Genomic DNA, 25631 nt, shown 5'->3' with positions numbered 1-25631 from the left:
AAGGGGGGGAGGAGAAAGAGAGAGAGAGAGAGAAAGAGAGAGGGAGAGAAAGAGAGGGAGAGAAAGAGAGGGAGAGGGGAAAAGAGAAGAGAGAGAAAGAGAGGGAGAAGGAGAGAGGGAGAGAGGGAGAGGGAGAACGTTCGATCCCCAGCATCACCACAAACTATAGTAGAACACCAATGCACCTCCAGCATGGGAATCCAAACACTGCGGTACTAAGAAAGGCCGTGAGCATGCGCAGTGACGGGGGAGGCCTCCTAAACCTCCTCCGCAATCCCACAATCCCCCGGCGGCTTATTTCCGGTTCCTCTAGCCCTGCGTTCGACCAGTGATTCTACCGGTCGCGCCGCGGAGACTGCTGGGCCAAGGCCGGGAACGGCTTTCGGTTTGTTGACGTCGGTGTCCGCCGCTTGCAGTCTGTGAAGTTTCGGGAGTCGCCACAGCAGCCGTCAAAATGTCGGTCCCCAGCGCACTTATGAAGCAGCCGCCCATTCAGTCGACGGCAGGGGCCGTCCCGGTTCGAAATGAGAAAGGTACAGTGCTCAGCCTCCCATGTTAACGCTTCTTCTCCGCGGGCCTCGGAGCCAGCTCCGGACAGGCCGCCCCAAGCCCGCAGGCCGGGAAGACCCCGCTCGCTTGCGGGAGGGCAGGTGGCTTCGCGGGAAGAACACGGGACTTGGCCTCGACCCCGAGCACCCCGTGTGCGGGAGAGGAGTTGTACCCACATCCGTCGGTCCGTCCCTGTAGCTTCCCTTCCCTGAGTCAAACCCCGTACGCAGTGTTGCCTGGGAACCCAGAAGGAAAGGGAAGAAAACAAAAACAACAACAAAAGAACCCTGGCGTCCTGTCTGTCGTGTTACCGTAGTCTGTCTGTCCACCGTAGTCTGTCTGTCCTCGCCTACAACAGGCACCAACCCTCCTCTCCCCTTGGCCTCCGCCAGCTCCGGCCTTGATCCAGTGACTGTCTTCGCTCTGCCAGGAGCTCTTTTGTTAGCCTAGCAGTTTATGCTGCTTTAAAAACAAAAATTTCCCCCCTAATGGTTGCAGTCCGTTCCATGCCCCTCTCGCGCAGGTTCTTCTGCTGCTGCTGCTTCTTCTTCTAATATTTATTTATTTTTGCATAAGGTTCTTTTTTAAAAATTTTATTTATTTCCTCTTGTTGCCCTTGTTGTTTTATGGTTGTAGTTATTGTATGGTTGTAGTCGTCGTTGTTGGGTAGGACAGAGAGAAATGGAGAGAGGAGGGGAAGACAGAGAGGGGGAGAGAAAGATAAGACACCTGCAGACCTGCTTCACCGCCTGTGAAGCGACTCCCCTGCAGGTGGGGAACCGGGGGCTCGAACCCAGATCGTTATGCCGGTCCTTGTGCTTTGCGCCACATGCGCTTAACCCGCTGCGCGACCGCCCGACTCCCAAGATCATAAGGTTCAAACCTAACTTGAGGCAAACATTGTGTCTTGTTCGCCTTTTTTTAAATCAAAGATTGTATTTATTTATTCATGAGAAAGATAGGAGGAGAGAACGAACCAGTTTCCTGAAGATGCCATTTAAGTGCAGATGGAAGAATGAACATGCTACCTGTCTGGGTACCATGTTGGAATAAAAAGTGTTGTTGTTGCAGTTATTGCTTGAGTAGACTTTCCTTCTTTTATTTGTAAAATGGAAATATTGGGGCCAGGTGGTGGCGCACCTGGTTAAACGCTTAAGGACCTGGGTTCAAACCCCTGATCCCCACCTGCAGGGGGAAAGCTGCATAAGTGGTGAAGCAGGGCTGCAGCTGTTTTTCTGTCTCTCTTCCTCTCTGTCTCCTCTCTCCTTGTCAATTTCTCTCTGTCTCTATCCAATAATAAATAAAGATCAAAATTTTTTAAAAAAATATATTTAAAAAATGGAAATATTGACAAGACCATAGGATAAGAGAGGTGCAACTCCACACAGTTCCCACTCCCCAGAACCCTGTATCCCATCCCCTACCTCAAAAGCTTTCCTATTTATCCCTCTGGGAGTATGGACCCAGGCTCATTGTGGATGCAGAAGGTGAAAGGTCTGGCTTCTTTTGTCTTTTCTTTTTCTTTTTTACACTCGCCATGGCAGGCTAGGGATATAGCATAGTGGTTATTATGCACAAGACTTTATTGGAGACAGAAATTGAGAGGGGAGGAGAAGAGAGAGAAGGAGACACCTGCAGCACTGCTTCATCTCTCGTGAAGCTTCCCCTGCTGGCAGTGATCAGGGACTCGAACCTGGGTCCTTGAGAATTGTAGTATGTATGCTCGAGCAGATAAGCCACTGCTTAGCCCTGCAAGACTTTGATGCCTGAGGCTCTGAAGTCCAAGATTCAGTCCCCAACACCAACATAAGCCAGAGCTGAGCAGTGCTCTGGTGAAAAAAAAGAAAGGAAAAAAAAAACTCACCATGATATTTGAGTATTACCATTTGGATACATGTAGACATAATATATTCATTTTACTTTTAGGTCCAAAAACTCTAGTCACTGTGCCAACTCCTGAGCTACATGGCTACATGACTGTAATTTATTTATTATTATTTTATATTTATGTTTTGCCTCTAGGGTTATTGCGGGGGCTCGGTGCCTGCACTACAAATACACTGCTCCTGGAGGCTATTTTTTCCTTTTGTTGCCCTTGTTGTTTATCGTTGTTGTTATTGCTGTTGTTGTTGGATAGGACAGAGAGAAATGGAGGAGGGGAAGACAGAGAGGGAGAGAAAGACAGACACCTGCAGACCTGCCTCACCGCCTGAGAAGCGATGAGAAGCAAAGCCCCCTGCAGCTGGGAGCCAGGGGCTGGAACTGGGATCCTTATGCCGGTCCTTGTGCTTGACGCCGCGCTTAACCTGCTGCGCCACCACCTGGCCTCCTATTTTTTATCATTTTTAAATGAGACAGAAAAGCACTGGAGCACTGCTCTGGCATGTGGTAGTGCAAAGGATTGAGCCTGGCAGCTCAGAACTTCAGACAGGTGACAGTCTTTTGCATAACCATTATGCTGTCTCCCCAACCCCAATTTTTTCCATACTGTTTCACTGTCCACCTTCCTCCACCTCCTTGTAACCAAAATATACCATATTATCATTAGTGTTGGTAGTCACAGACATGCTTTCCTGTAGCCCAGAGGTGGTGCAGTGGATGAAGTGTCGTGCTCTCACCACGCCTCTCAAAGTCTCCCAAACATTGGTTCCCAAGCACCGAATATGCTGGAGTAAAGCTCTGGTTTCTTCCTTCACCCTCGCCCTCTCTCTCCCCCTCCTCTTTTTCATATATATATATATATATATATTGTGTATGTGTTTTGTTGTTGTGAATGCTTTTCTTGTGACTTAATCTTTGTAGGAAAACACCATTAGATGAACCTTTTGGACCTTTGTTTTTTGTAACTGGGCTTTGCATATTAAAGTTATAAAAGGAGAGGCCAGGCAGTGGCACACCTGGTTGAGCTCAGTGCACAAGGACCCAGGTTCAAGCCCCTGGTCCCTACCTGCAGGAGGGAGCTTCACGAGTGGTGAAGCAGGGCTGCAGTTCTCTCCCCTTTTATCTCTCCCTCCATTCTTAATTTTTCTCTGTCTCTGTCCAATAAAGACATAAAGATTTATGTGTGTGTGTGTGTGTGTGTGTGTGTGTGTGTGTGTGTGTGTACGTGTGTGTACCTTAAGACCTGCTTCACCGCCTGTGAAGTGACTCCACTGTAGATGGGGAGCCGGGGGCTCAAACTAGAATCCTTAAGCTGGTCCTTGAGCTTTGCACCACCTGCGCTTAACCCACTGCACTATCGCCCGACTCCCGGAAAAAAAAAAATTTAAGATTTATTTATTCCCTTTTGCTGCCCTTGTTGTTTTATTGTTGTAGTTATTGATGTCGTTGTTGTTAAATAGGACAGAGAGGAATGGACAGAGGAGGAGAAGACGGGGAGAGAAAGATAGACACCTGCAGACCTGCTCCACTGCTTGTGAAGCGACTCCCCAGCAGGTGAAGAGCTGAGGGCTCAAACCGGGATCCTTAAGCTGGTCTTTGTGCCACATGCACTTAACCCACTGCACTGCCGCCCGACTCCCAGGGAAAAAAATTTAAAAACTTCATTTATTGCAGTAAGAGTGTCTTAAAACATTATATAGACTTCAAATGTACAGCATTTTTATTTTTTTTTATTACATGTAAAAGTTTCACAAGACAGGGAGTCGAGTGGTAGTACAGCGTGTTAAGTGCATGTGGAGCAAAGTGCAAGGAACACCATAAAGATCCCAGTTCGAACCCCCGGCTTCCCACCTGCAGGGGAGTCGCTTCACAGGCGGTGAAGCAGATCTCCAGGTGTCTCTCTTTCTCTCCCCCCGTCTGTCTTCCCCTCCTCTCTCCATTTCTCTCTGTCCTGTCCAACAACGACGACAGCAACAACAATAATAACTACAACAACAATGAAAAACAACAAGGGCAACAAAAGGGAAAATAAATACTAAACAAAAATAAAAAAAAAAGTTTCACAAGACAGAGAGACAAGCTAAACACTGTTCTGGTATATGTGTGTTTGGAGAATCAAACCAGACTCCTCGTACTCTGCCAGGGAATGATTTCCCCAGCCACTAAGTGGAAAGCATTCTAACTTAATTTCGCTTCTGTATGTATTGCATTATGGTTGCCACCACAAGTCCAGTTTCCATCCACCACCATTAACCCCCTTTACCCAGCATGTCCATCCATCCCTATTCTCCTTTGATTATCTCCTTTTTTATCTTGTCAGTTTTTGTCTTGAGTGAAATCATAAGGTATTTGTCTTTCCCCATTTGACTTATTTCACACAGCATGATACCATCTAGATCCTTCCATGTGGTTATAATGGCAACATTTCATCCTTTTTATAGCTGAATAGTGTTCCATATGTGTATCACCACATCTTTATCTGTTCACCTACTGATGAACACTCATGCTGCCTCCATTGTCTTGGCTATTGAAAATAATACTGGAGGGGGTGCATATGTCTTTTTGAATTTGTTTTTGTTGTTGTTGTTGCTTGGACTCCTTGTCTACCAGCAATATGAAGCTCTTCCTGCACCAGCTGAGGGTTGAAGGACATTCGGAAAGAGGCTACTGAAACACTTGTTATTTTTTTTCACCCAGGTGAGATTTCGATGGAGAAAGTGAAGGTGAAACGCTATGTGTCTGGGAAGAGGCCAGACTACGCGCCTATGGAGTCCTCTGATGAGGAGGACGAAGAATTCCAGTTTATTAAAAAAGCCAAAGAACAAGAAGCAGAGCCTGAAGAACAGGAAGAAGATTCATCTAGCGACCCTCGACTGAGGCGACTGCAAAATCGAATCAGTGAAGATGTAGAAGAGAGGTAAGGACTAGGATTGTGTTTCTCTAGTGCTGAGGCTTTGCAGGTTAATTAAGAACCAAAACAACAATAACAACAGCACCTGAATAGTACTTGCTATACGGCAGGCACAGTTAAACATGTTTACTTGTGCTCACAGTCCACACAGTGATTTTATGAGATGGATACTGTTCACTCCATTTTACAAATGAGGAAACTGAGACAGGAAAGACTTAGGAAAACATAATCACCTAAATAATACATTGGGTAAGTGGCAGCCAGAAAACAGCAAATTGCTTGTAGCCCAAAGGCTCTGGTTAGTTGATGGAAAAGCACAGATCATTGGCCTGGTGTGTTGAAGGGAGTCTGGGTAGCACAAAGCTGTTTTATAGAATTTGTAAACTATTGCTTCCACTTACTCACAAGGCTGGTGAGGAGGGATACACTGGTGAGGTGGGGAAAGTATCAAATGAATCATCTCAGGTAGGAAAGGGAGTCTTTTTTTTTTATTTATTTTATTTTATTTTTTTAAAGATTTTATTTATTTATGAGAAAGATAGGAGAGAGAAAGAACCAGACATCAGTCTGGCACATGTGCTGCTGGGGATCGAACTCGGGACCTCATGCTTGAGAGTCCAAAGCTTTACCACTGCTCCACCTCCCAGACCACAAGGGAGCCTTTCAGTTAGGAACTGTGTATGTTCTCTCATGACTGAGGCAGGACTCAGGTTCTGGCCCTGGTGGTCACCTGTGGGGAAGACTCTTCGTGAGTGTGAGAGTGGAGTCTCTCTCTCTCCTTTTGCTCTTCTCTCTGTCTCTGTCAATAAAAGAAGGGGGAAAACAACCCCTGGAAGCAGTAAAGTCATCATGCAAGAAAGTGGCATAGTAGATGGTGTTGGATTCTTTTTTTTTCCTTTTTTTCCTCTGGATAGAGAGAAAGAGATAGCTGCAGCACTATTTCGGTGCTGGTTAAGCGCGCGCGCGCACACACACACACACACACACACACACCCCTCCCCAAATGTAGGGATGTGGGGACTTGTGCGTGGCAATGTGTGTGCTTGACCTGGTGCACTGCGCCCAGTCCCCAGAGTGTGAGATCCCGGCATCATCAGATGTGCCATGCTGATGCTTTGGTTACCTCTCTCTCTTCCACTGATGAACGGATAATTATTTAAAAAATAAATAAAAATCAAATAATTTGATATTTGTATCCTCTGGTGGAGAGGTATTGGTGCTTTGGTAGAGAAAGATGTGATATATTTTGAAGAGGTGAGAAATTAAGCTTTTTTTTTTTATTTTATTTGATAGGATAGAGAAATTGAGAGGAAGGGGAATAGGGAGAGAAGGAGACCTGCTTTCCCCACTGCAGATGAGGACTGGGGGCTTGAACTCAGGTCCTTGTTCATGGTAGCATGTGTATTTAACCAGGTGTGCTGCTGTCCAACTGCCCAGCCCTGAGAAATTGCACTTTTAAGACATTTATAGTCATGTAAATCAAGTTTACCTCAACAATAAAGCAATTATTAGAAAAGATATGTCGTTGAATATATGTGATCCAATCTGAAAGCTAACTTTTAAAAATTTTTTAAATTTATTATTTTTTTTTAATATTTATTTTCCCTTTTGTTGCCCTTGTTGTTTAACATTGTTGTAGTCATTGTTGTTGTTATTAACTTCATTGTTGTTGGATAGGACAGAGAGAAATGGAGAGAGGAGGGGAAGACGGGGAGAGAAAGACAGACACCTGCAGATCTGCTTCACCGCCTATGAAGTGACTCCCCTGCAGGTGGGGAGCCGGGGGCTCGAACCGGGATCCTTGCGCTTTGCAACATGCGTGCTTAACCCGCTGCATCACTGCCTGACTCCCTAGTTATTTATTTTTAATGAGAGCACTGCTCAGCTCTGACTTATGGTGGTACAGAGGATTGAACCCCATTATGCTACAGTGTCTCCCCAGCTTACTATAGACTATCTTGAACAGTGAAATATATCCCAGGGTCAGGGAGGTAGCATAGTGGCTATGCAAAAAGACTTTCATGCAGATGTTCCCAGTCCCAGGCTCAGTCCCTGACACCACTATATGCCAGAGCTGAGCGGTGCTTTGGTAAAAGTGTGTGTGTGTGTGTGTGTGTGTGTGTGTGTGTGTGTGTGTGTGTGTGTGTGTGTTTCATTCAAAAGCACTCCTATGATTTTGTTGTGTTGACCCAGGATGTCTTAGCATATATTTTAGTCTTTTTAATCCAGTTTCACTATCTGCTGTGACATAGTGTGTTGATTTATTTTACCTGCATATTCATTACCCCATATCAATCATCTCAAGACTTCACTGTTAATAAAAGCATACATATCAAGTTGCTTTTTGACTGAAAAAGTGTCTGACGCCTTCTCATTTGTGTGGCATTGGCACTACATGTGGAGATACCGTTTTTCAGGTTGGCTCGACATCGAAAAATAGTGGAACCAGAAGTGGTAGGAGAAAGCGACTCAGAAGTAGAAGGAGATGCCTGGCGCGTGGAACGGGAAGATAGCAGTGAGGAAGAGGAGGAAGAAATCGATGATGAGGTAGAGTAAAGATTGTTGGGGTGCAAGAGAAAGTTGGGATCTTTACTGAGACAGAAGGTAACTGCCCTTTAGCCAAACTTATCCAGTGATCCTTGATTAGGTGGGAACAAGATTAAAAGTAAAATGGTGCTCATGGGGGAGAAAGCACGGTGATTCTGCAAAGACTCTCATGCCTGAGGCTCCAAGGTCCCAGGCTCAATCACTCACACTGCCATAAGCCAGAGCCAAGCTGTGCTCTGGTCAAAAAGGAAGAAAGCCAAACAGTGCTAAATTGCATTTTTACCAGAATTTACTGAGTCTGATAGGGGAGAATAAAAAGCCATCTTGGACCACAGGCTGTTTGGCTGACTGGGTCGTGTGTCTTGATAGGAAATAGAGCGACGCCGTGGCATGATGCGGCAGCGAGCACAGGAGCGAAAAAATGAAGAGATGGAAGTCATGGAGGTGGAAGATGAGGGGCGTTCTGGAGAAGAGTCAGAATCAGAGTCTGAGTATGAAGAGTACACAGACAGTGAAGATGAAATGGAACCCCGCCTTAAGCCTGTCTTCATTCGAAAGTAAGTATCTCACAGATCAGCCCTGAACCCACATTGTGACTGTAGGCCTGAAAATAGAATCTTTTCCTTTTCTTTTTTAACTTTATTCATTTACTGGATAAAGAAAAACTGACAGGAAGTGGGTAGTAGAGAGTGAGAGACAGACCTTCAGCACCACTTCACCACTTGCGAAGCTCTCCCCTTTCAGGTGGAAACTGTGGGCTTGAACCTGGATCCTTGGGCATTGTAGTATGTGTGCTCAACCAAGGGTGCCACCACGTGGCCCTTAAATCTCATACTGTTTTTATTGTTGTTGTTTGTTTTTAATTTTTATATTTATTTTATTTATTCCCTTTTGTTGCCCTTGTTGTTTTATTGTTGTAGTTATTATTGTTGTTGTTGTTGTTGGATAGGACAGAGAGAAATGGAGAGAGGAGGGGAAGACAGAGAGGAGGAGAGAAAGATAGACACCTGCAGACCTGCTTCACCGCCTGTGAAGCGACTCCCCTGCAGGTGGGGAGCCGGGGTTCGAACCGGGATCCTTATGCCGGTCCTTGTGCTTTGCGCCACCTGCGCTTAACCCGCTGCGCTACAGCCCGACTCCCTTGTTGTTGTTTTTTAAATATTTATTTATGAGAAAGACAGGAGGAGAGAGAGAACCAGACATCATTCTGGCACATGTGCTGCCAGGGATCAAACTCGGGACCTCATGCTTGAGAGTCCAAAGCTCTTATCACTGCGCCCCCTCCCGGTCCACTGTTTGTTTTTCTTTCTTTATTTTGAACAGAAACAAATTGAGAGGAAAGGGGATATAGAAAAGGAAGGAGAGACACCTGCAATCCTGCTTCCCACTTAGGAAGGTTCACCCTACAGATGGAAGCTGCAGGCTTGAACCTGAGCCATTGAGCGCCATAGTGTGTGCACTCAACTCAAAGAGGTGCAGCGCCGCCCGGTCCCTGTCCCGCACTGTTCCGAAAACTAAGTAGCCGAGTCAAGTCTCCTGCCCAGTGCCCAACTCTGTAGAATGTTTACTGAAGAAAACCTTGGTGGTTGGTTTATGTCAGGGTTTGCTGGGACTTTGCATCTGCACAGTCTGCCGCTCCTGGCACACTTTTTTTTTATAGTGAGAGACAGGGAGGGGAGCTGGAGAGACACCTCAGAACTGTTCCACTCTTTTTGGAGCTTCCCTCATGGTGCTCCCATATAGTAGCCGGGAATCCACACCCTATCTCATCTTAAAGATCTCTGCCATGTGAGCTATATCTCAGTTCCCGGGGTATACTGATAGTAACAGAGCCTGCGTTTATTTTCACATCTTTTTTTTTTTTTTTTGGCAGTATTTTATTTTATTTTTTAAATTTATTTATTTAAGAAAGGAGACATTAAAATCATAGGATGGGGGGTACAACTCCACATAATTCCCGCCACCCAATCTGCATATCCCATTCCCTCCCCAATAGCTTTCACACTCTCTATCCCTCTGGGAGCATGGACCCAGGGTCTTTGTGGGTTGTAGAAGGTGGGAGGTCTGGCTTCTGTAATTGCTTCCCCGCTGAACATGGGCGTTGACTGGTCGGTCCATACTCCCAGTCTGCCTCTCTCTTTCCCTAGTAGGGTGGGTCTCTGGGGAAGCGGAGCTCCAGGACACATTGGTGGGGTCTTCAGTCCAGGGAAGCCTGGCTGGCATCCTGATGGCATCTGGAACCTGGTGGCTGAAAAGAGAGTTAACATACGAAGCCAAACAAATTGTTGAGCAATCATGGACCCAGAGGTTGGAATAGTGGAGAGGAAGTGTTGGGGGGTACTCACTGCAAACTCTAGTGTACTTCTGCTTTCAGGTATATATTTGCCCTAGTTTATGGATACCTATGTACATATGCTATATCTCCTGGAACCTGGTCTATATCTAGGTTTTGGGACTTGGTTAGGAAGTGAACCACCTGGGATGGAGTTAGAGAATACTATGGAAGGAAAGGTCTTACCCGAATGATGAAGCTGAAGGGTTGTCATTCCACACTTGAAGTCTCTGGACACAGTCTGAAGTGAAGCGTGCTGGGGTGGCACTCGTTGTGTTGATTAGGTTGCAATCAGCGGATGCAATATTATTTGATAAGAATTGTGAGAAGCATACGGGAAAGTGGACCCTACCCTAGGGTCCCAGGACTCGGGGAAGTTTAGGCTCTATAGTGGGAAAGTGAGGTTCCTGCTGTCTTAGGGTTCGAGAAGACAATGGAGAGTTATTGTTATCATCATATTATTTGGTCATTGGGTTAGCTTTGAAAAGTCCCTTTGTTAGACATACAATCAATTTTCCCCCCTCATATTAATTAAATAGTGATTTATATAACTACAATTTAATAGGTGTGTACAGAAACACCATTCCCATCACCAAAAGATTGTGTCCTATCCCACCCACCCACCCCCACCCCTCTTCCGGCCCAGGAAGCCACATGTCCACCCTCCTGCTCACCACAGGGTTTTTACTTTGATGCCCTACTTTCAATTTAGTAAGATCCTGCCTTTAGTTTCCCTTTCTGATTTTTTCTCAACTTCTGTTGATGAGTGGGATCATCCCATACTCATCTTTATCTTTCTGACTTAGCTCACTTAACATAATTTCTTCTAGCTCTGACCAAGATGAGTCAGAAATTGAGTTTATTGTTCTTAGTAACTGCATTTTTAAAAAATTTTTTATTCTCTTTACTTATTGGATAGGAACAGCCAGAAATTGAGAGGGAAGGGGGTGATAGAGAGGGGAAGAGACAGACACCTGCAGCCCTGCCTCACTACTCGTGAAGCTTTCCCCCCGCAGGTGGGAACCGGGGCCTCAAACCTGGGACCTTGTGCGCTGTGACATGTACGCTCAACCAGGTGCACCACCACCCAGCCCCATATTTTCACATCTTTCTTTCCAAGTTACAAAGCATAGGTCTGCATAAGATCTTAAGTTATTTTAAGCATAGTGGCCCCAGAGGTGGTGCAGTGGGTAAAGTGTTGAACCCTCAAGCAGGGGGTCCTGAGTTCAATTACCAGCAACACCTACGCTCTGCTTTTCTCTCCTTTCCATTCTTTTTTTTTTTTTTAATATTATTTATTTATTTTGGATAGAGACAGAAATTGAGAAGGGGAGACGGGTGGCGCAAAGCGCAAGGACCAGGGTAAGGATCCCGGTTCGAGCCCCCGGCTCCCCACTTGTAGGGGAGTCGCTTCACAGGTGGCGAAGCAGGTCTGCAGGTGTCTGTCTTTCTCTCCCTGTTTGTCTTCCCCTCCTCTCTCCATTTCTCTGTCTCATTTAACAACAACGACATCAATAACAACAATAATAACTACAACAATAAAACAACAAGGGCAACAAAAGGGAATAAATATATTTTAAAAAGGTTTTAAAAAATAAAAAAGCTTTACTCTAAGATCTTCAAGTAACATAGAATCTCTGCTGCAGAAAGGACCGAGTAACTGTTCAGGAGCGGGAGGCTGAAGCATTAAAACAGAAGGAGCTGGAGCAGGAGGCAAAGCGCATGGCCGAAGAGAGGCGCAAGTACACACTCAAGGTACTGGGGAGCGGCTACGAAGACTCAGTGCAAGTGCAAGAAGGGGTGGGCAGAGCTGCTATGAGATACAGCCCCGGGGCCGGGTGGTGGTGCACCTGTATTACAATGAGCAAGGACCCAAGTTCAAGCCCCTGGTCCTCACCTGCAAGAGGAAAGCTTTTCGAGTGGTGAAGTAGTGCAGGTGTCTCTCTGTCTCTCTCCCTCTCTATAACCCTCTTGATTTCTGGCTGTCTCTAGCCAATAAATAAAGATATAAAAAATTTTTTAAAAGATGCAGCCCCCCGCACCACTCTAAGTCAGCTGAGAGTGCGTGCTCTGGTAAAAAGAAAGGAGAAAGAGTAGTGCTGGGGTAGTGCTGGCAACTTGTCTGAGAACAAGGAAGTCGTCGCCTGGCAAGGGTCATCACGGGGGAAGCGAGACACTGAGATGTGGGACTTACAGGGGCCTAGACATCAGAACATCTGTATCTGTTCCTTACACTGTCTTCCTGAAGACAAAAGAGGAAAATTCTTTGCTGACCCTGTTTAAGAAAAAATAAATTGTCATTGTGTGGCTGACACTTTAAAAGAGAGGACCCAGACATCTTCCTCTGCTGCAATACGTGGGCTCACAATATCAACCCAAAGAATTTGTTAGAAAAATAAAAATCTATTTTTACCAGAGCTCGACTCAGCTCTGGCTTATGGTGGTGCTGGGGATTGAGCCTGGAATTTGTAGAAGCCTCAGGCATGAGAGTCTGTTTCCAAAACCATTATGCTATCTACACACACACACACACACACACACACACACACACACCCCCCTCACCCTCACCCTCACCCTCACCCTCACCCTCACCCTCACCCTCACCAAGAAGGATTCAGAGGACCTAGTGGAGGTTGTATTGTTATCTGGGAATCTGGGGAATGTTATGCATGTAGAAACTATTGTACTTACTGTTGAATGTAAAACATTAATTCCCAATTAAAAAAGAAAAATAAAAATCAGGACAGGGGTAGATAGCATAATGGTTATGCAAAGAGACTTTCATGCCTGAGGCTCCATGGTCCCAGGTTCAATCCCCTGCACCACCATAAGCCAGAGCTGAACAATGCTCTGGTTAAAAAACAGTAATAATAAAATTAAATTGAAAAAGAAAAATCAGAGTGTCTCAGAAGGTGACACCAGTGAGGGAGGGCGCAGAGTAAGTCCAATAGTTAAATTGTTTTGCCTCTTCAGATTGTAGAAGAGGAGACCAAGAAAGAGCTGGAGGAGAACAAGCGATCCCTTGCTGCACTGGATGCCCTTAATACCGATGATGAAAACGATGAGGAAGAATATGAGGCATGGAAAGTTCGAGAGCTAAAGAGAATTAAAAGAGACAGAGAAGATCGAGAAGCGTGAGTAATAAGTTGGGCCTAGAGTTAGTACCATGAAAGTAGTGGTAAATGAGGTCAGGCAGTGGCATATCTGGTAAAGTATCCACATTACAATGTGCAAGGACCTAGGTTCAAGCCCCTCGTCCCCACCTGCAGGGGGAAAGTTTCACAAGTGGTAAAGCAGGCCTAGTGTCTGTCTCTCTCCCTCTCTTATCTGCCCTCTCTATCCAATAGTAAAATAAAGAAAAAAAAGAATGTAATATCTGATTTTGCAAGCATAATAAAGCCACCTTATCATTTATGTATGTATTAATATTTTATTTATTTTAATGAGAAAGATACAGAAAGACCAGAGCACTGCTCAGCTCTGGTGTATTGGGATTGAACCTAAGCTCTTGGTGGCCTCAGGCATGAAAGTCTAAAACTTCTTAGTTTAATTGCTATAGACTTGAATTAAAGAAGGTGGAATAATGCGTAAATGAGATTGTGTAATCACATAACTGGGTCTTTCAAATGGTGGAACAATACTAATAAGTAACTTTGCTCTTTTGCAGACTTGAGAAGGAAAAAGCAGAAATCGAACGCATGCGAAACCTTACTGAAGAAGAAAGGCGAGCTGAACTTCGGGCCAATGGGAAAGTCATCACCAACAAAGCCGTCAAGGGCAAATACAAGTTCTTACAAAAATATTATCACCGAGGTGCCTTCTTCATGGTAAGAAAGGAAGAAAGACTAGCAATAAGTGAGCTGCATTAAACTCTTTCTCCCCCTTCACCTGGACAAGGAGTGTGAAGTTAAAATGGCTTCTGAGATTAAAAGAATAGCTCTTAGTCCAAACCAAAGAGAAAAGTAGATCTCACAAAACTCATCTAATTGTCCTACTTTCTTTTTTGGATAGAGACAGAGAGAAATTGAGATGGAAGGGAGAAAGATACTTGCAACCCCGTTTTACCACTTGCGGAGCTTTCCCCCTGCAGGTGGGGACCAGGGGCTTAAACCCAAGTTCTTGCATGCTGTGGTGTGTGCGCTTAACCAAGAGTGCCACCACCTGGCCTCTAAATGTCCTGCTATTAAGCATAGGTAAAGAACACTGGGAAATTTTAAAGAACTGAGCTCCTTGTGAAACTTTCCTTAAACAGCATAAAACTATTTGAACGCTTTAGCGTTATTTATAATTAGTATCATAACATTGTGGTCTTGGGCTGGTGAAACAGCTCCCTTGAATACGCTGCTTTGCTGTTCGTGACCCAGGTTCAAATCCAGTCCCCACCACATTGAAGAAAGCGTCAGTGCTGTGATCTCCTTCACTCACTTTCTGCCTCTTTGTGGAAGGGAGGAAGCAAGCAAGCAAGCTTAAAAAAATAATAATAATAAAACAAGGGGGTGGAGATAGATAGCGTAATAGTTATGCAAAGAGATTCTCACACCTGAGGCTCCAAAGTCCCAGGCTCAATCCCCTGCACCACCATAACCAGAGTTGAGCAGTGCTCTGGTGTAAAAATAAATAAATAAAATAAAGCCAAGCTAAAATTTCTCATAAGCAGCAGTGGGGGCAGAGTTAGCTCAGCAGTAGAGCTTTTTTATGTGTGAGGAACATTAAAGGATTCTTATGATGAGCAGTACAAAACTCAGAATTTGAGACTTGAGAAGCCTATATAGTTGAAATCATGAGTTAAAGAACCATTTACATACAGAAAAATTATAGTTGAACTTCAGGAATTGAATTCCTTAGGAAGGAGAAATGTACCATAAAGGAAAAGAGTATCATCTCAATTAGATGTAAGCTCCTGAAGGGAAAATGTCCAGAAGCCTCTTCCTTTGTGTCCCTTATCGCAGAACTTAGTAGTTTGTAGCTTGGATGCGGGAAATAAACCACAACGTTGATAAGACTCTTTTTTTACAGGATGAAGATGAAGAAGTTTATAAGAGAGATTTCAGTGCACCTACCCTGGAGGATCATTTCAACAAAACTATTCTTCCCAAAGTCATGCAGGTATGTAGATTTTCTGTCACATGGGAGGGGAAAATGTTAAGGGCTGGGATGGAGCCAAGCGGGCCACTTGCCCCGAACCACAGAAAGCCAAATACTCAGACCAGCTTGGCTGGTATCAGAAAGGGAGCAAGTTGTATTTTGATTCCAGCATGCAATCAGCTATCAATGTTAGGTATCGTTTCCTTTCAGGGTCAGTTTGGGGGACATGGTATGTTTGGTGGTATAACTCGGCATATTTTTCTCTCAGGTCAAGAACTTTGGACGCTCTGGGCGTACTAAATATACTCACCTTGTGGATCAAGACACCACCTCCTTTGACTCAGCATGGGGCCAAGAGAGTGCTCAAAACACAAAATTCTTTAAACAAAAGGCAGCTGGGGTACGAGATGTATTTGAACGACCATCTGCCAAGAAGCGGAAAACTACTTAAGAACTACAGCGAGTATTCTAGCTGTGGAACACAAGGGGAAGTCTCAGCACGTGGTCTGTGATACGCTTTTACTGTTATTTTACATGGGCCCTGCATCCTGCCTGTTGGACCTACTGCCAGAATTGTGACACTGGGAAACCCAGTCTTTGAAGGTGCTTTGTGAGGTTTGGACTCATTCTGAGAAACCACAGAAAAGCACTGTCCAGGCAGGATTAGAGGATCCCCCACTTAAACCTATTTCTAAGAAATTGTAGGTTTTCATCGCTGCGTTGACTTCCTAAGTTCACTTGGGACTGTTCCAAGTTTCTTTTTACCAGCCTTTTAGCTTGGGTTAAGAACTTGGACATTTGAGTGACAGCACGTTACTTCTTCAGAGGAAAATCAAAGCTCATTCAAAACCTGTTTTCCACTTTTGGCTGAAGTCATTTGTTTACAAGTGAACATAACTGTTTGGTCCATTTATGTGTTTTTGTGTCTCAAGAAATAAAAGTCACATACAAGGAGCTTTTTAAACATACTGGAAGTAAGCCAGGGAGATGCTGACATGGTACTTTTAATATTTATATGGCAGAGAATTAGAAATTCTAAAAGTTAATAAAGAAGGACTAGTGGGAAGACAGTTTAAGATGGATGTACATCCCTGCTGTGTCTTGTCAGAAGGGAATATTATAATCTAAGAATTACCCTAGCGTGGGCCATAAAAATAGTGCTGCTTTGCCATGCAAGCAACCTAGGTTCAAACCCAAGAAAAATTTAGTGCTGTGGTTTTTCAATCACTCTGTATCTAAAAAGAGAAAGACAAACTAAAGCAGCCAAAACTGACTCACTTGGATATTGGCTTGCTTTGTCATGCACATAAGCCACACACCGTGAAGCTTCACTGATGTGCCTGTCTCTATCTGAAAAAGTTGGCCTTGGAGCAGCACTGCAAGTGTCTCTCTTCCACCCTCTATCAAAATTAAAAGAAAAAAAAAATTAGGTTGTAGCACAGCGGGTTAAGCACAGGTGGCACCAAGTGCAAGAACCAGCTTAAGGATTCTGGTTCGAGCCCCTGGCTCCCCACCTGCAGGGGAGTCGCTTCACAAGTGGAGAAGTAGGTCTGCAGTTGTCTATTTTTCTCTCCCCCTCCTCTCTCCTATCCAACATCATCATCAACAGTAATAACTACAATCTAACAAGGACAACAAATGGGAAAAAGTATTTGAAAAAATCATCCTAGAGTCAAAAAGAATAATGTGAAATTGGTGGTGGGGGGGCATAGTTGCTAAATGAGTGTCTACTCTGAAGCAGGTATTAAATTCTTTACTTTCATTCTCACTTCTTATGACCTATTAGATTTTATATTTTACAGGTGTGGGAAAGCTCAGCAGGCATGACTTGACCAAAGCTGATTAATTTTTAAAGTAAAACTTTCTTTGTGCTAGGATAGGAAGTGGAATGGAAGGTGTATTCTATATAGTTCAGAACTCATACTATGTGCACTTAACCCAGTGCACCACCGCCCGCTCCCCCCCCCCCAGAATTATGTCAACTTCATAAATAAAAATCTTTTGTGGACTTAAACTGTAATCTAACCTTTGAGAGAAAAAAAGGATCTAGCCTTTTCTGTTGTTTTTACTGTATTCCCACATCAGGGTACCTAAATTAAAAAGGGTTTATTAATTGCATTGTCTAATTATATCTATATACATGGGGTAAAGTAACTTTGCTGAGATTCCAGATGTCTTGGATATTGTTGAGAGCTTAAGGAAATGGGCCTGGCTTGCCACCTAGCATCTGTATACGAGGTGCTCTTTACTGACCCTGCTCTTGGGGCTGCTAAGGGGTCCTGTTCAACACCAAGACGTTTCATTTTTACCAGAGCACTGCTCAGCTCTGGTTTACGGTGGTACAAGGATTGAACCTGGGACTTTGGAGCCTCAGGCATGTAGTCTTTTGGATAATCATTCTATCTCCCCTGCCCCAACATGCATGAACAATGTACACAACACTTGTTCAAAAATGATAAATCTGCAACACAAAAATCTTTATTGAAATAAGTTAATCCAGTAGGTAGAACTGAGAAAGCACACATCAGTTGGTTAAGGCAATCAGGGCCTCTACCACGTTGCCCATGTGTTCCCTCAGGCTCCGTTCTGCTGCTGCTCGTGAGATCTCCATCTCTGTCATCTGCAGGGAAAAGATCAATGATGCCTCCTCATATCACTGCACTACCAAAACGTTCGGACTCCACTTGTTTCAGCGAACAACCCAGTTTACTCTGCTGGTGCCCACAGCTACTGTGCCCTGAAGGTCACACTACTCACTATCAGTTCCAGATCTTCCTTCTTGATGGTGACTTTTGCCAGCTCCTTCTCCCTGCAAATAATCACTTGCGTTAGTCCTTCATCTCTAGCTCCACCATAAATTCCCAAGAAAAGTCACTCCCAGCTGTGCCTTGTAAATAAGTAACATCTGGCGCGCGTTTGCGTGAAAATACAAAATGAGCCCAGTCCCACCTAATGCCCCACAGCAGGTAAGGTAGACCTTCCCTTCCACTAGCAAAGCAGAGCTATGAAATTGAGATCTGAAGGAACTGGTGACAGCTGATGGCACAAAGGCTTATCACGGCTTTTATTCAATAGTCTGGCGGGGACTTACCGCTCCTGTTTGGCTTTCTGTTCCCGGGACCGTCTGTCTCCAATCACGGACATGGCCTGTGGGAAAGCCAGATCTAGGTACTGCTCTGCTAAGCTCAATCGAGCATCTAAAAAGCCAGTAGCAGCCAGGACAGGGTGTTCATGAAGGCGAGTATACCAGGAACTACGGGCTACGTTTAGTTCAGTTCTGCCCAAGGCCCACTGTGAGCCCAGCTCACCCACCTTTCCGCAGCTGGCGGGTTGCCCCTGCAGCCTCGGCAACCTGGGTGAGACCCGGCCCGGGCGCAGTCACATGCTGGGCGCCCGCTCTGCCCCTGGCCCGCCCAGCTCACCGTCTCCAGGTTGGAACTCTGGATCTCCTTCTCCTCCGCATAGTCGGTGACTCGCTCCAGGTCCGCCGCGCCGCTGTCATGCTTCCGTGGCTTCTCAGGAGGCCGCTCCGGACCGCTTGTCTCGGTCTCCAGCTCCAGCTCCACGTCCCCCTCGGTCGCCATAGCCCGCCACCGGCATGAAGCACAGCCCGCACCCCGCTTCGCGACGACTTCCGGTAGCTGCCCGCGGCCACTTCCGCCCGCAGGAGGCGGGGCTGCGGCTCGGCCCCACCTTCCTCACGCTATGGTTCCAGAAGCTTCAGCGAGGAGACCGCTGCTCCCCGGCCCCCTCTCTCGGTGGTGTTGGAAGCAAGACCCTTTCGCAGATCTAACCACAACCCCAGGCTTTCCCTCCGCTCTGCCTGCACTCACACGTACACGTACACGTACACATGCACACACACCCTCCAAGGAGTTCTGTACAAACACCGGGTTGGAAGACTAATCCTAAACCAATTAAGAACACTAACCCACAGGAGGCCTGATATGCAAACTGCTCTTTAAACCCGCCGGAGGAACTACAGAAAGTAGTCTTACAGGGCCGTTTGCATTTACCACTGTCTGGGGCTGCTGTTCTTTCACCTTGTTCCTGCCTGCCTGAAACTTTCTCCTTGCTTTCCCAGTAGGCAGGCAGACCGATGGGTTGAGGAAAGAAGCCACTACTTGCTCATCTACCTTTTCAGCTGGTGGACCAGGGTCTATCTAATTCCCTGGGTCAAGGATGGTGGATGCAAAAGTCGTCACAGGCCCCAGCATCTTCTTCCACGGGGCACAGCGCAGTGCTGTCAGCCGTGTCCTAGTGAAACGTCCTTTCTATAAGGTGAGAGGGTACTTAAGCAGAGGGAACCGAAAGCTCCTGGGAGCAAAAGTTGTATGAAAAGGCGTGGCGGAAGCTGAGGAGGAAAATAAGCAAACTGGAATCAATTGATCTTCCTTTCCCCCTTTAAGACCACTGATCAGTAAAACACTCGTGCCATAATCCTGAGCCCAGGTAGTGTGTGTCTAGAGAAAGATGAGAGGCTTGGTGTGACATGAGTTTTTAGGAAGGTCTTCTCAAGCCTTCAGGTCACTCCTGTGATGAAAACTATATTACTAGATAAGTTTAAGTAACTTGTAGCCATTCTGAAAATTCCTAAGAAATAGGAAGGGGGGGTTTGGAATCCAGCCTCATACATAGACTTTCCTCAACAAATCATTATGCTGCTGCTCCTCTGCTCTATCCCCAGGTGTCCTGCTGCTGCCATTCTAGGTCGCCCCTGCTCACTGAGTCTACTTGTAGCCGCCTGCTCTACATCCTACTCCACATGGGGGCCTCAGCAGTCTGCTGTCTCCTGCTATCAAGGACAGTAGTGGAAAGCATCTGGGGCAAGGCACACGGAGTAAGTGAAGCAGCCAAGTTGCAGGGCAGGAAACAAAGAAATTCTGAGAAGAGGTTCAGCTTGGGGCAGAGAACAAATGATGAGACAAAAGCTTCTGGAGAACCCTTCTAAGTATCCCTTGAGTATCCCTCTAAGCATGACAACTGACTTTGCCTCCACTACTCCCTCCAGATCCAGATGCCCTCAGAACTGTGTTCCCGTTTTTTTGGCCAGTCACACTGCCCAGTGATCAGTGGCTCTGGAGCTGTGTACCGAGTGTGTGCTGGGACTGCGACCTTCCACCTGCTGCAGGCTGTGCTGCTGGTCCACCTCCACTCCCCGGCCAGCCTCCGGGCACAGCTGCACAACAGGTTTGTGCGGACTCTGGTAGGGAAGGGACTGAAGGGGAAGTAGAGATAAGATGAGTAAAGGAAATTCTGAGATAAACAGCACTAGAAAAAAAAATGGGTCGGGCTGGTGAGATGCCCAGGCCCCACATTGAAGGAAGCTTAAGTGCTGTGGTCTCTTAAGAAAAACAAGGAAAAAAAAAAAGGTTTCAACTGTCATACACACATCCTCACTGAACTTTACTTTCTGGTTTTAATTTTTACTTATTCCCTTTTGTTGCTCTTATTACTGTAGTCATTATTGTTATTGATGTCATTGTTGTTGGATAGGACAGAGAGAAATGGAGAGAGGAGAAGACAGAGAGGGAGAGAAAGACACCTGCAGACCTGCTTCACCGCTTGTGATGCGACTCCCCTGCAGGTAGGGATCTGGGGGCTTAAACAGGGATCCTTAAGCCAGTCCTTGCACTTTGCGTCACCTGCGCTTAACCTGCTGCACTACCACCCGACTCCCTGAACTTTACTTTCTAAAATGAAAATAGCAGAGGTTATTATATTGCAACTCCCTTATCAGCTGCAAAACACTAAACACTGCCTAGGTATTACTATTTAGGTTATCTGCAAGGATTTGTCAGGGGCAGATGGCATAATGGTTATGCAGACTCTCTTGCCTGAGGCTTTAGATTTCCAGGTTCAGTCCTCCACACCACCATAAACGTGATCTGTGATCTGAGCAGTTCTATGGTATTAAAGGATAATAAAAGCAAGGGTTCTAGCATAATGGTCATGCAGATATTCTCATGCCAAAGATCCCAGGTTCAGTCTCTGACATCACCACTAGACCATTAGCCAGAGCTGAGCAGTGCTTTGGTAAAAAAAAAAAAAAAAAAAAACTAGAATAGGCTACAGTGGCCTTTCTACTTCCCCTCTCAACACACAACTAGTTCCCTCTTTCCTAGATTTTGGTTATCTCTTCTGTCTGTTCCCTGTAGTTTTGCTTTCTCCATAGCTATCCCTCACTCTGCTTTGTTCTTTCCCACCTACCAGTTGCTGGCTCCTCAAGCTGCTGTTCCTGCTAGGTCTCTGTGCTGTCGCCTTCTGCATTCCCGATGAGCAGCTCTTCCCAGGTACTTTCCACCTTACACACCCTGATGGACGAACACACTGAAGGAAGGGTTTCCTAACACAAAGATGGTAGAAGTGGCCAAGAAATGGCACCCCAGGTAGAGCTGCATCTGGTTGGCAATGCACACAGCCCAGGTTCAAACCCCGACACATCACTTGAGAGTAACGCCAGTGTGTCATTGTGTCTGACTGTAGTTGGCCCAAGAGCAGTAAGGCTGCACATGTGCAAGGCCCAAACTACCCACTCACCCCCCAAAGAGGACCAGCCGTAATGACGGGGTCAGCTCCATTTTCCCACTGGTGCCCCATTTGCAGCATGGCATTACATTGGCATCTGTGGAGGCTTTACATTCATCCTGCTGCAGCTGGTGCTTATCACAGCCTTCGCCCATTCCTGGAACAAAAACTGGTAAGAGTAACACCCTAAAAGGTTCTTCCCAGGGAAGTGGTCTGGCATTACTAGACCCAGTGGGGTGGGTAACGGGTACAGCAGGCCAGTGGCCCCCACTGGTTAGTACTGAGCAGCATCACATGCTGAGTAAGTTGTGGACCATGCTGGCAAGGTGGGAATAGTCAGTGGCGCAGATCTTTAAAGAGAGGGAATGAGTGAAGAGGCCCAAGCCACTGCCCACGTCACACCCTTAGGCAAACAGGTGCAGCCCAAGACTGGCGCTGGTTCCTAGCAGTGCTGCTGGCCACCCTTGGATTCTACAGCCTGGCAGGTGTGGCAGCTCTGCTCCTGTTCCACCACTACACACACCCAGCTGGCTGTCTGCTCAACAAGATGCTGCTTGGTCTGCACCTCTGTTTCTGTGGCCTCCTCTCCTTCCTCTCCATTGCTCCCTGCATCCGTCTCAGTGGGTACACGCATCGCAGCGTCAGTTTGGGGCCCTTTAGTATAGCAGACTTCACTGCCCTCCCATCTCAATCCTCTGGGTTCCCCTTGAAGTGGGAGAAGTGTGGGGTATGAGCAGAAATGACCGTGGAGAAAAAAAGCCGTGCCCCCCCCCCCCCACTTCCCAGAGCAACCTCGCTCAGGCCTCTTACAAGCCTCCATCATCAGCTGCTACATCATGTACCTGACCTTCTCTGCGCTGTCCAGCCGTCCTGCGGAAAGTGGTACGGTCAGGACCTGAACTCCCCATTTAAAACCCATTTTTGCTCCGAATATCTAGTTCTTTGTTCTTACCCCTTTCTCTTCTGTTGCTCCTTCTCAGTAACTCTTCATGGACAGAATCAAACACTGTGCATGCCTGGGCTGAGCAAAATGGAATCTCAAACACCAGATACCTCTCTGGCAGTGCTGAGCGCTAGCATCATGTATGCGTGTGTGCTTTTTGCTTGGTGCGTAAAGGTTTGGTCAAGGGGGAAGGTATAGGAGGGATGGCCAGAACCTGGACGCTCGGGATGTCTGAGACCACGTCTGACTGAAATTTCAGAAGACTGGGTAGAGTGAGGAATGCTATCTATGAATAGAAACAAGTTTGTGTTGAAGAGACAGAAACAAAGATAGAGTGAAAGACACCACAGCACCAAAGCTTCCTTCAGTGCTGTGGGGGCTGGGCTCAAATCTGGATGGAATACCTGGTAAAGCGAGGGAGGGCACTGTCTAAACGAGCTAGTCCGCCAGCCCCAGAAACAACGTCTAAGAATAACCATTTGTCAGGTTATCTGTAGGAGATGACAGGGAATGGAGGGAGTGACCTGGGAATTTAAAACACATGCAAAGATTTCAGTGCCCTGATGTGAAAGATTTCTAGATCTTCGTGGGGAAGGGAATCCAGGAGCAAGTACGAGTATGGTAGCTGATGAGCAGGTAATCCCTCCTGACTGCCCCAGCCTGAGAACTGTCTCTTCCTTCTCAGCAATGAGGCTTCCTACCTGGCTGCGATATTTGGGCCTTTGTGGATTGTCAAGGTTTACAGCTATGAGTTCCAGGTGAGAATGGAGGGCTCAGTATCCCCAATACCCTCTCCCTACCCCCACCACACACAAACACACACACACACACCCTACCAACACACACACACGCCTCTACCCAGAATGCTCAGATTCTAGCTGCTGTCACCTTTTATTGAGTACCCACAATGTGCTAGGCACTGTGCTAGATACTTTACATATACAATCTCATTTAATTTAATCCTCACAACAACCCTGTGAGGTAGGTACTTGACTCCACTTCACAAATGGAGAAATTGAGGCACAGAAGATTAAACATCTTACCAAAGTTCCCATAGCCAGTTAGTTATATGCTGGAGATAGAATTTGAACCCAGGTATGCCTCCACATTTTAAATCAAGCCAATCTTTTCAAGGGAGACTTTCCTACATTAATACCATCAAACAAAAGTCATTCCAAAAACAATGCTGCCTTCTGCTTTACAGAAACCTTCACTCTTTTTCTGCTGTCCTGAAACAGTGGAGCCAGAGGAAGGTGAGTGTCAAGTGACGACTTCTGAAAATTGGGGGTTTCTGCAAAATGCCAGAGAGCCCTCATGCACTTTCACAAAATCTAAAGGAGTAAAGTGTTGTCTGGGCTGGAGAGACAGCATAATACTTATGCAAAAGACTTTCGTGCCCGAGGCTCCAAGGTCCCAGGTTCAATCCCCGGTACAGTAAACAAGGGCTGAGAGCTGGATAATGCTCCAGTCCATGTCTCTCATCAGAGTATTTTTTAAGAGAGGCATTTGAGCAGCACAGCTCAGAGCAGTCGTTCCCTCACATCCAGGTCAAAGAGCCGGGACTGCCAGGCCGACTGACCGAGAGGCCTCTCCAGCTCCACCGGAGCAAGCCCAGCATCTTTCCTACAGCTACTCTGCCTTCCACTTTGTCTTCTTCCTCGCATCACTCTATGTTATGGTTACCCTCACCAACTGGTTCAGGTAGGTGCAGAAAATCTACTTGCTTTAGGGGAAGAGCACTTCAAAGCCATCCCTGTGGTTTTCAGGAGGTACACATGGGTCTGCCATAAGTGTTAGTGGGGAGGTAGGACAGGTTTAGAAGTTAAAGCCCTAAATATTCTCTAACAAGATACACTTTGCTTCCACAGCTATGAGGGGGCAGAACTGGAAAAGACTTTCACCAACGGCAGCTGGGCTACATTCTGGGTCAAGGTTGCCTCGTGCTGGGCCTGCATACTACTCTATTTGGGGCTGTTACTGGTACCGCTCTGCTGGTCTCCTACCCAGGACACACAGCTAATCTTTAGGCAAAATCGTATTAGTATTGTCAGAAAATGAATACTTTAAAATAAAATGAGGTCCCTTAAGGTTGTACCCCTAGACTGGGCTCAAGCTAGCTGTCCAGCTCAGCAAAATACCTCAAGAAATGGACACTTATTCCAATTATGTCTGAATTGAAAGATGTGACCATACACATCCTAATGTCCTGGGCAGAGTATCTGACTCACTGTTGGTTAAGTCTTTGTCCAGCTTGAAAGCCCAACTCCCAAGTCACAGCTCAGAAATCGCTGTTGATCTCAGCAGACTGTGTGGCACCAACCCTTTCCTGGCACTTGTGGTGGAGGTGGGGGCTGGGAAAGACCAATAGGGACTAAAGTCGGACTTGGCTCTGCCCCTGGAGATAAAAAGGGAAATAAGCAATGCAGTCTCGCACACAGGGATGTAAGAAGCCCCGAACCCAAACACAAGAAACAAAAATCCTGGGGGTTTAATCCTGACCTTGAGGTCAAAGGAAGTTGAAAGACCAAAATCACCCTCATTCCAAAAGGAATGACGGAAGTGTGTGAACACAGAACAGTTGACCACAGACAGTTGGTAAGCAGAATTATGGGGTCAACTTTCAAGCCGACGAACAAACTAAGAAAGAATGAAGAGGAGCATAAACTAGGTCTCAGCAGTCTTTCCTCTTACGTCCTCAACTCCATCCTGGGGTAGAAAGTCGAGGGCTGGGTGAGGAGCAACCACCACAGAAAGCAAATCCCTGTGACTCAGAGGATTCGCCTACCACACAGCCAGAGTACTTGTCTGTCACAATATAAATAAAGGATTTTCCTGTGATGTTTTAGTCTATACAT

General features: G+C 46.1%; 3 protein-coding genes across 5 annotated transcripts; 2 read left to right on the top strand and 1 right to left on the bottom strand.

Moving 5' to 3' along the window:
- Positions 1 to 321: 321 nt before the first annotated feature.
- Positions 322 to 16375, top strand: MFAP1 (microfibril associated protein 1). Its single transcript, XM_007534118.3, has 9 exons — positions 322 to 533; positions 5128 to 5347; positions 7759 to 7888; positions 8258 to 8445; positions 11867 to 11975; positions 13194 to 13354; positions 13888 to 14047; positions 15237 to 15326; positions 15574 to 16375. The coding sequence occupies exons 1-9, from the start codon at positions 455 to 457 to the stop codon at positions 15754 to 15756; spliced, it is 1320 nt and encodes a 439-aa protein (XP_007534180.1). The 5' UTR covers positions 322 to 454; the 3' UTR covers positions 15757 to 16375.
- A 1378-nt stretch (positions 16376 to 17753) lies between these two features.
- HYPK (huntingtin interacting protein K) lies at positions 17754 to 18951 on the bottom strand. 2 transcript variants are annotated; one of them, XM_007534119.3, is made up of 4 exons: positions 18728 to 18940; positions 18397 to 18452; positions 18063 to 18114; positions 17754 to 17925 (listed from the first exon to the last, which is right to left on the bottom strand). In XM_007534119.3, the coding sequence occupies exons 1-4, from the start codon at positions 18887 to 18889 to the stop codon at positions 17830 to 17832; spliced, it is 366 nt and encodes a 121-aa protein (XP_007534181.1). In that variant the 5' UTR covers positions 18890 to 18940; the 3' UTR covers positions 17754 to 17829. The 2 variants fall into 2 exon arrangements, with proteins under 2 accessions (XP_007534181.1, XP_060030519.1); XM_060174536.1 differs by lacking the exons at positions 17754 to 17925; positions 18397 to 18452 and having other exon boundaries at positions 18055 to 18114; positions 18728 to 18951.
- Positions 18952 to 19177: 226 nt separating this feature from the next.
- Positions 19178 to 24870, top strand: SERINC4 (serine incorporator 4). Of its 2 annotated transcripts, XM_060174538.1 has the most exons (12): positions 19178 to 19586; positions 19993 to 20145; positions 20317 to 20495; positions 21519 to 21598; positions 21912 to 22005; positions 22242 to 22453; positions 22620 to 22715; positions 22814 to 22940; positions 23462 to 23534; positions 23981 to 24029; positions 24324 to 24477; positions 24645 to 24870. In XM_060174538.1, the coding sequence occupies exons 1-12, from the start codon at positions 19488 to 19490 to the stop codon at positions 24832 to 24834; spliced, it is 1506 nt and encodes a 501-aa protein (XP_060030521.1). In that variant the 5' UTR covers positions 19178 to 19487; the 3' UTR covers positions 24835 to 24870. The 2 variants fall into 2 exon arrangements, with proteins under 2 accessions (XP_060030521.1, XP_016048432.2); XM_016192946.2 differs by lacking the exons at positions 19178 to 19586; positions 19993 to 20145; positions 20317 to 20495; positions 22242 to 22453 and having other exon boundaries at positions 21581 to 21598.
- Positions 24871 to 25631: the final 761 nt, after the last annotated feature.

This window comes from Erinaceus europaeus, chromosome 16, assembly GCF_950295315.1.
Source record: "Erinaceus europaeus chromosome 16, mEriEur2.1, whole genome shotgun sequence".
Classification (NCBI taxonomy): Eukaryota; Metazoa; Chordata; class Mammalia; order Eulipotyphla; family Erinaceidae; genus Erinaceus; species Erinaceus europaeus.
Note: the sequence above shows the minus strand (reverse complement) of the source record. Positions and strands in the feature narration are given on the sequence as shown.

Bases quoted from the DNA above. Each gene is read 5' to 3' on its own strand.
- SERINC4 (XM_060174538.1), top strand. From the start codon at position 19,488: ATGGTGGATGCAAAAGTCGTCACAGGCCCCAGCATCTTCTTCCACGGG. The intron at 20,496-21,518 runs GTTTGTGCGGAC...CCCACCTACCAG, and splicing joins CGGGCACAGCTGCACAACAG to TTGCTGGCTCCTCAAGCTGC. The intron at 23,535-23,980 runs GTGAGAATGGAG...TCTGCTTTACAG, and splicing joins TTTACAGCTATGAGTTCCAG to AAACCTTCACTCTTTTTCTG.
- HYPK (XM_007534119.3), bottom strand. From the start codon at position 18,889: ATGGCGACCGAGGGGGACGTGGAGCTGGAGCTGGAGACCGAGACAAGC. The intron at 18,453-18,727 runs GTGAGCTGGGCG...GCTTTCCCACAG, and splicing joins AGAGTTCCAACCTGGAGACG to GCCATGTCCGTGATTGGAGA. The intron at 17,926-18,062 runs GTGAGTAGTGTG...TTTTCCCTGCAG, and splicing joins AGGAAGATCTGGAACTGATA to ATGACAGAGATGGAGATCTC.
- MFAP1 (XM_007534118.3), top strand. From the start codon at position 455: ATGTCGGTCCCCAGCGCACTTATGAAGCAGCCGCCCATTCAGTCGACG. The intron at 5,348-7,758 runs GTAAGGACTAGG...ACCGTTTTTCAG, and splicing joins AGTGAAGATGTAGAAGAGAG to GTTGGCTCGACATCGAAAAA. The intron at 14,048-15,236 runs GTAAGAAAGGAA...CTTTTTTTACAG, and splicing joins ACCGAGGTGCCTTCTTCATG to GATGAAGATGAAGAAGTTTA.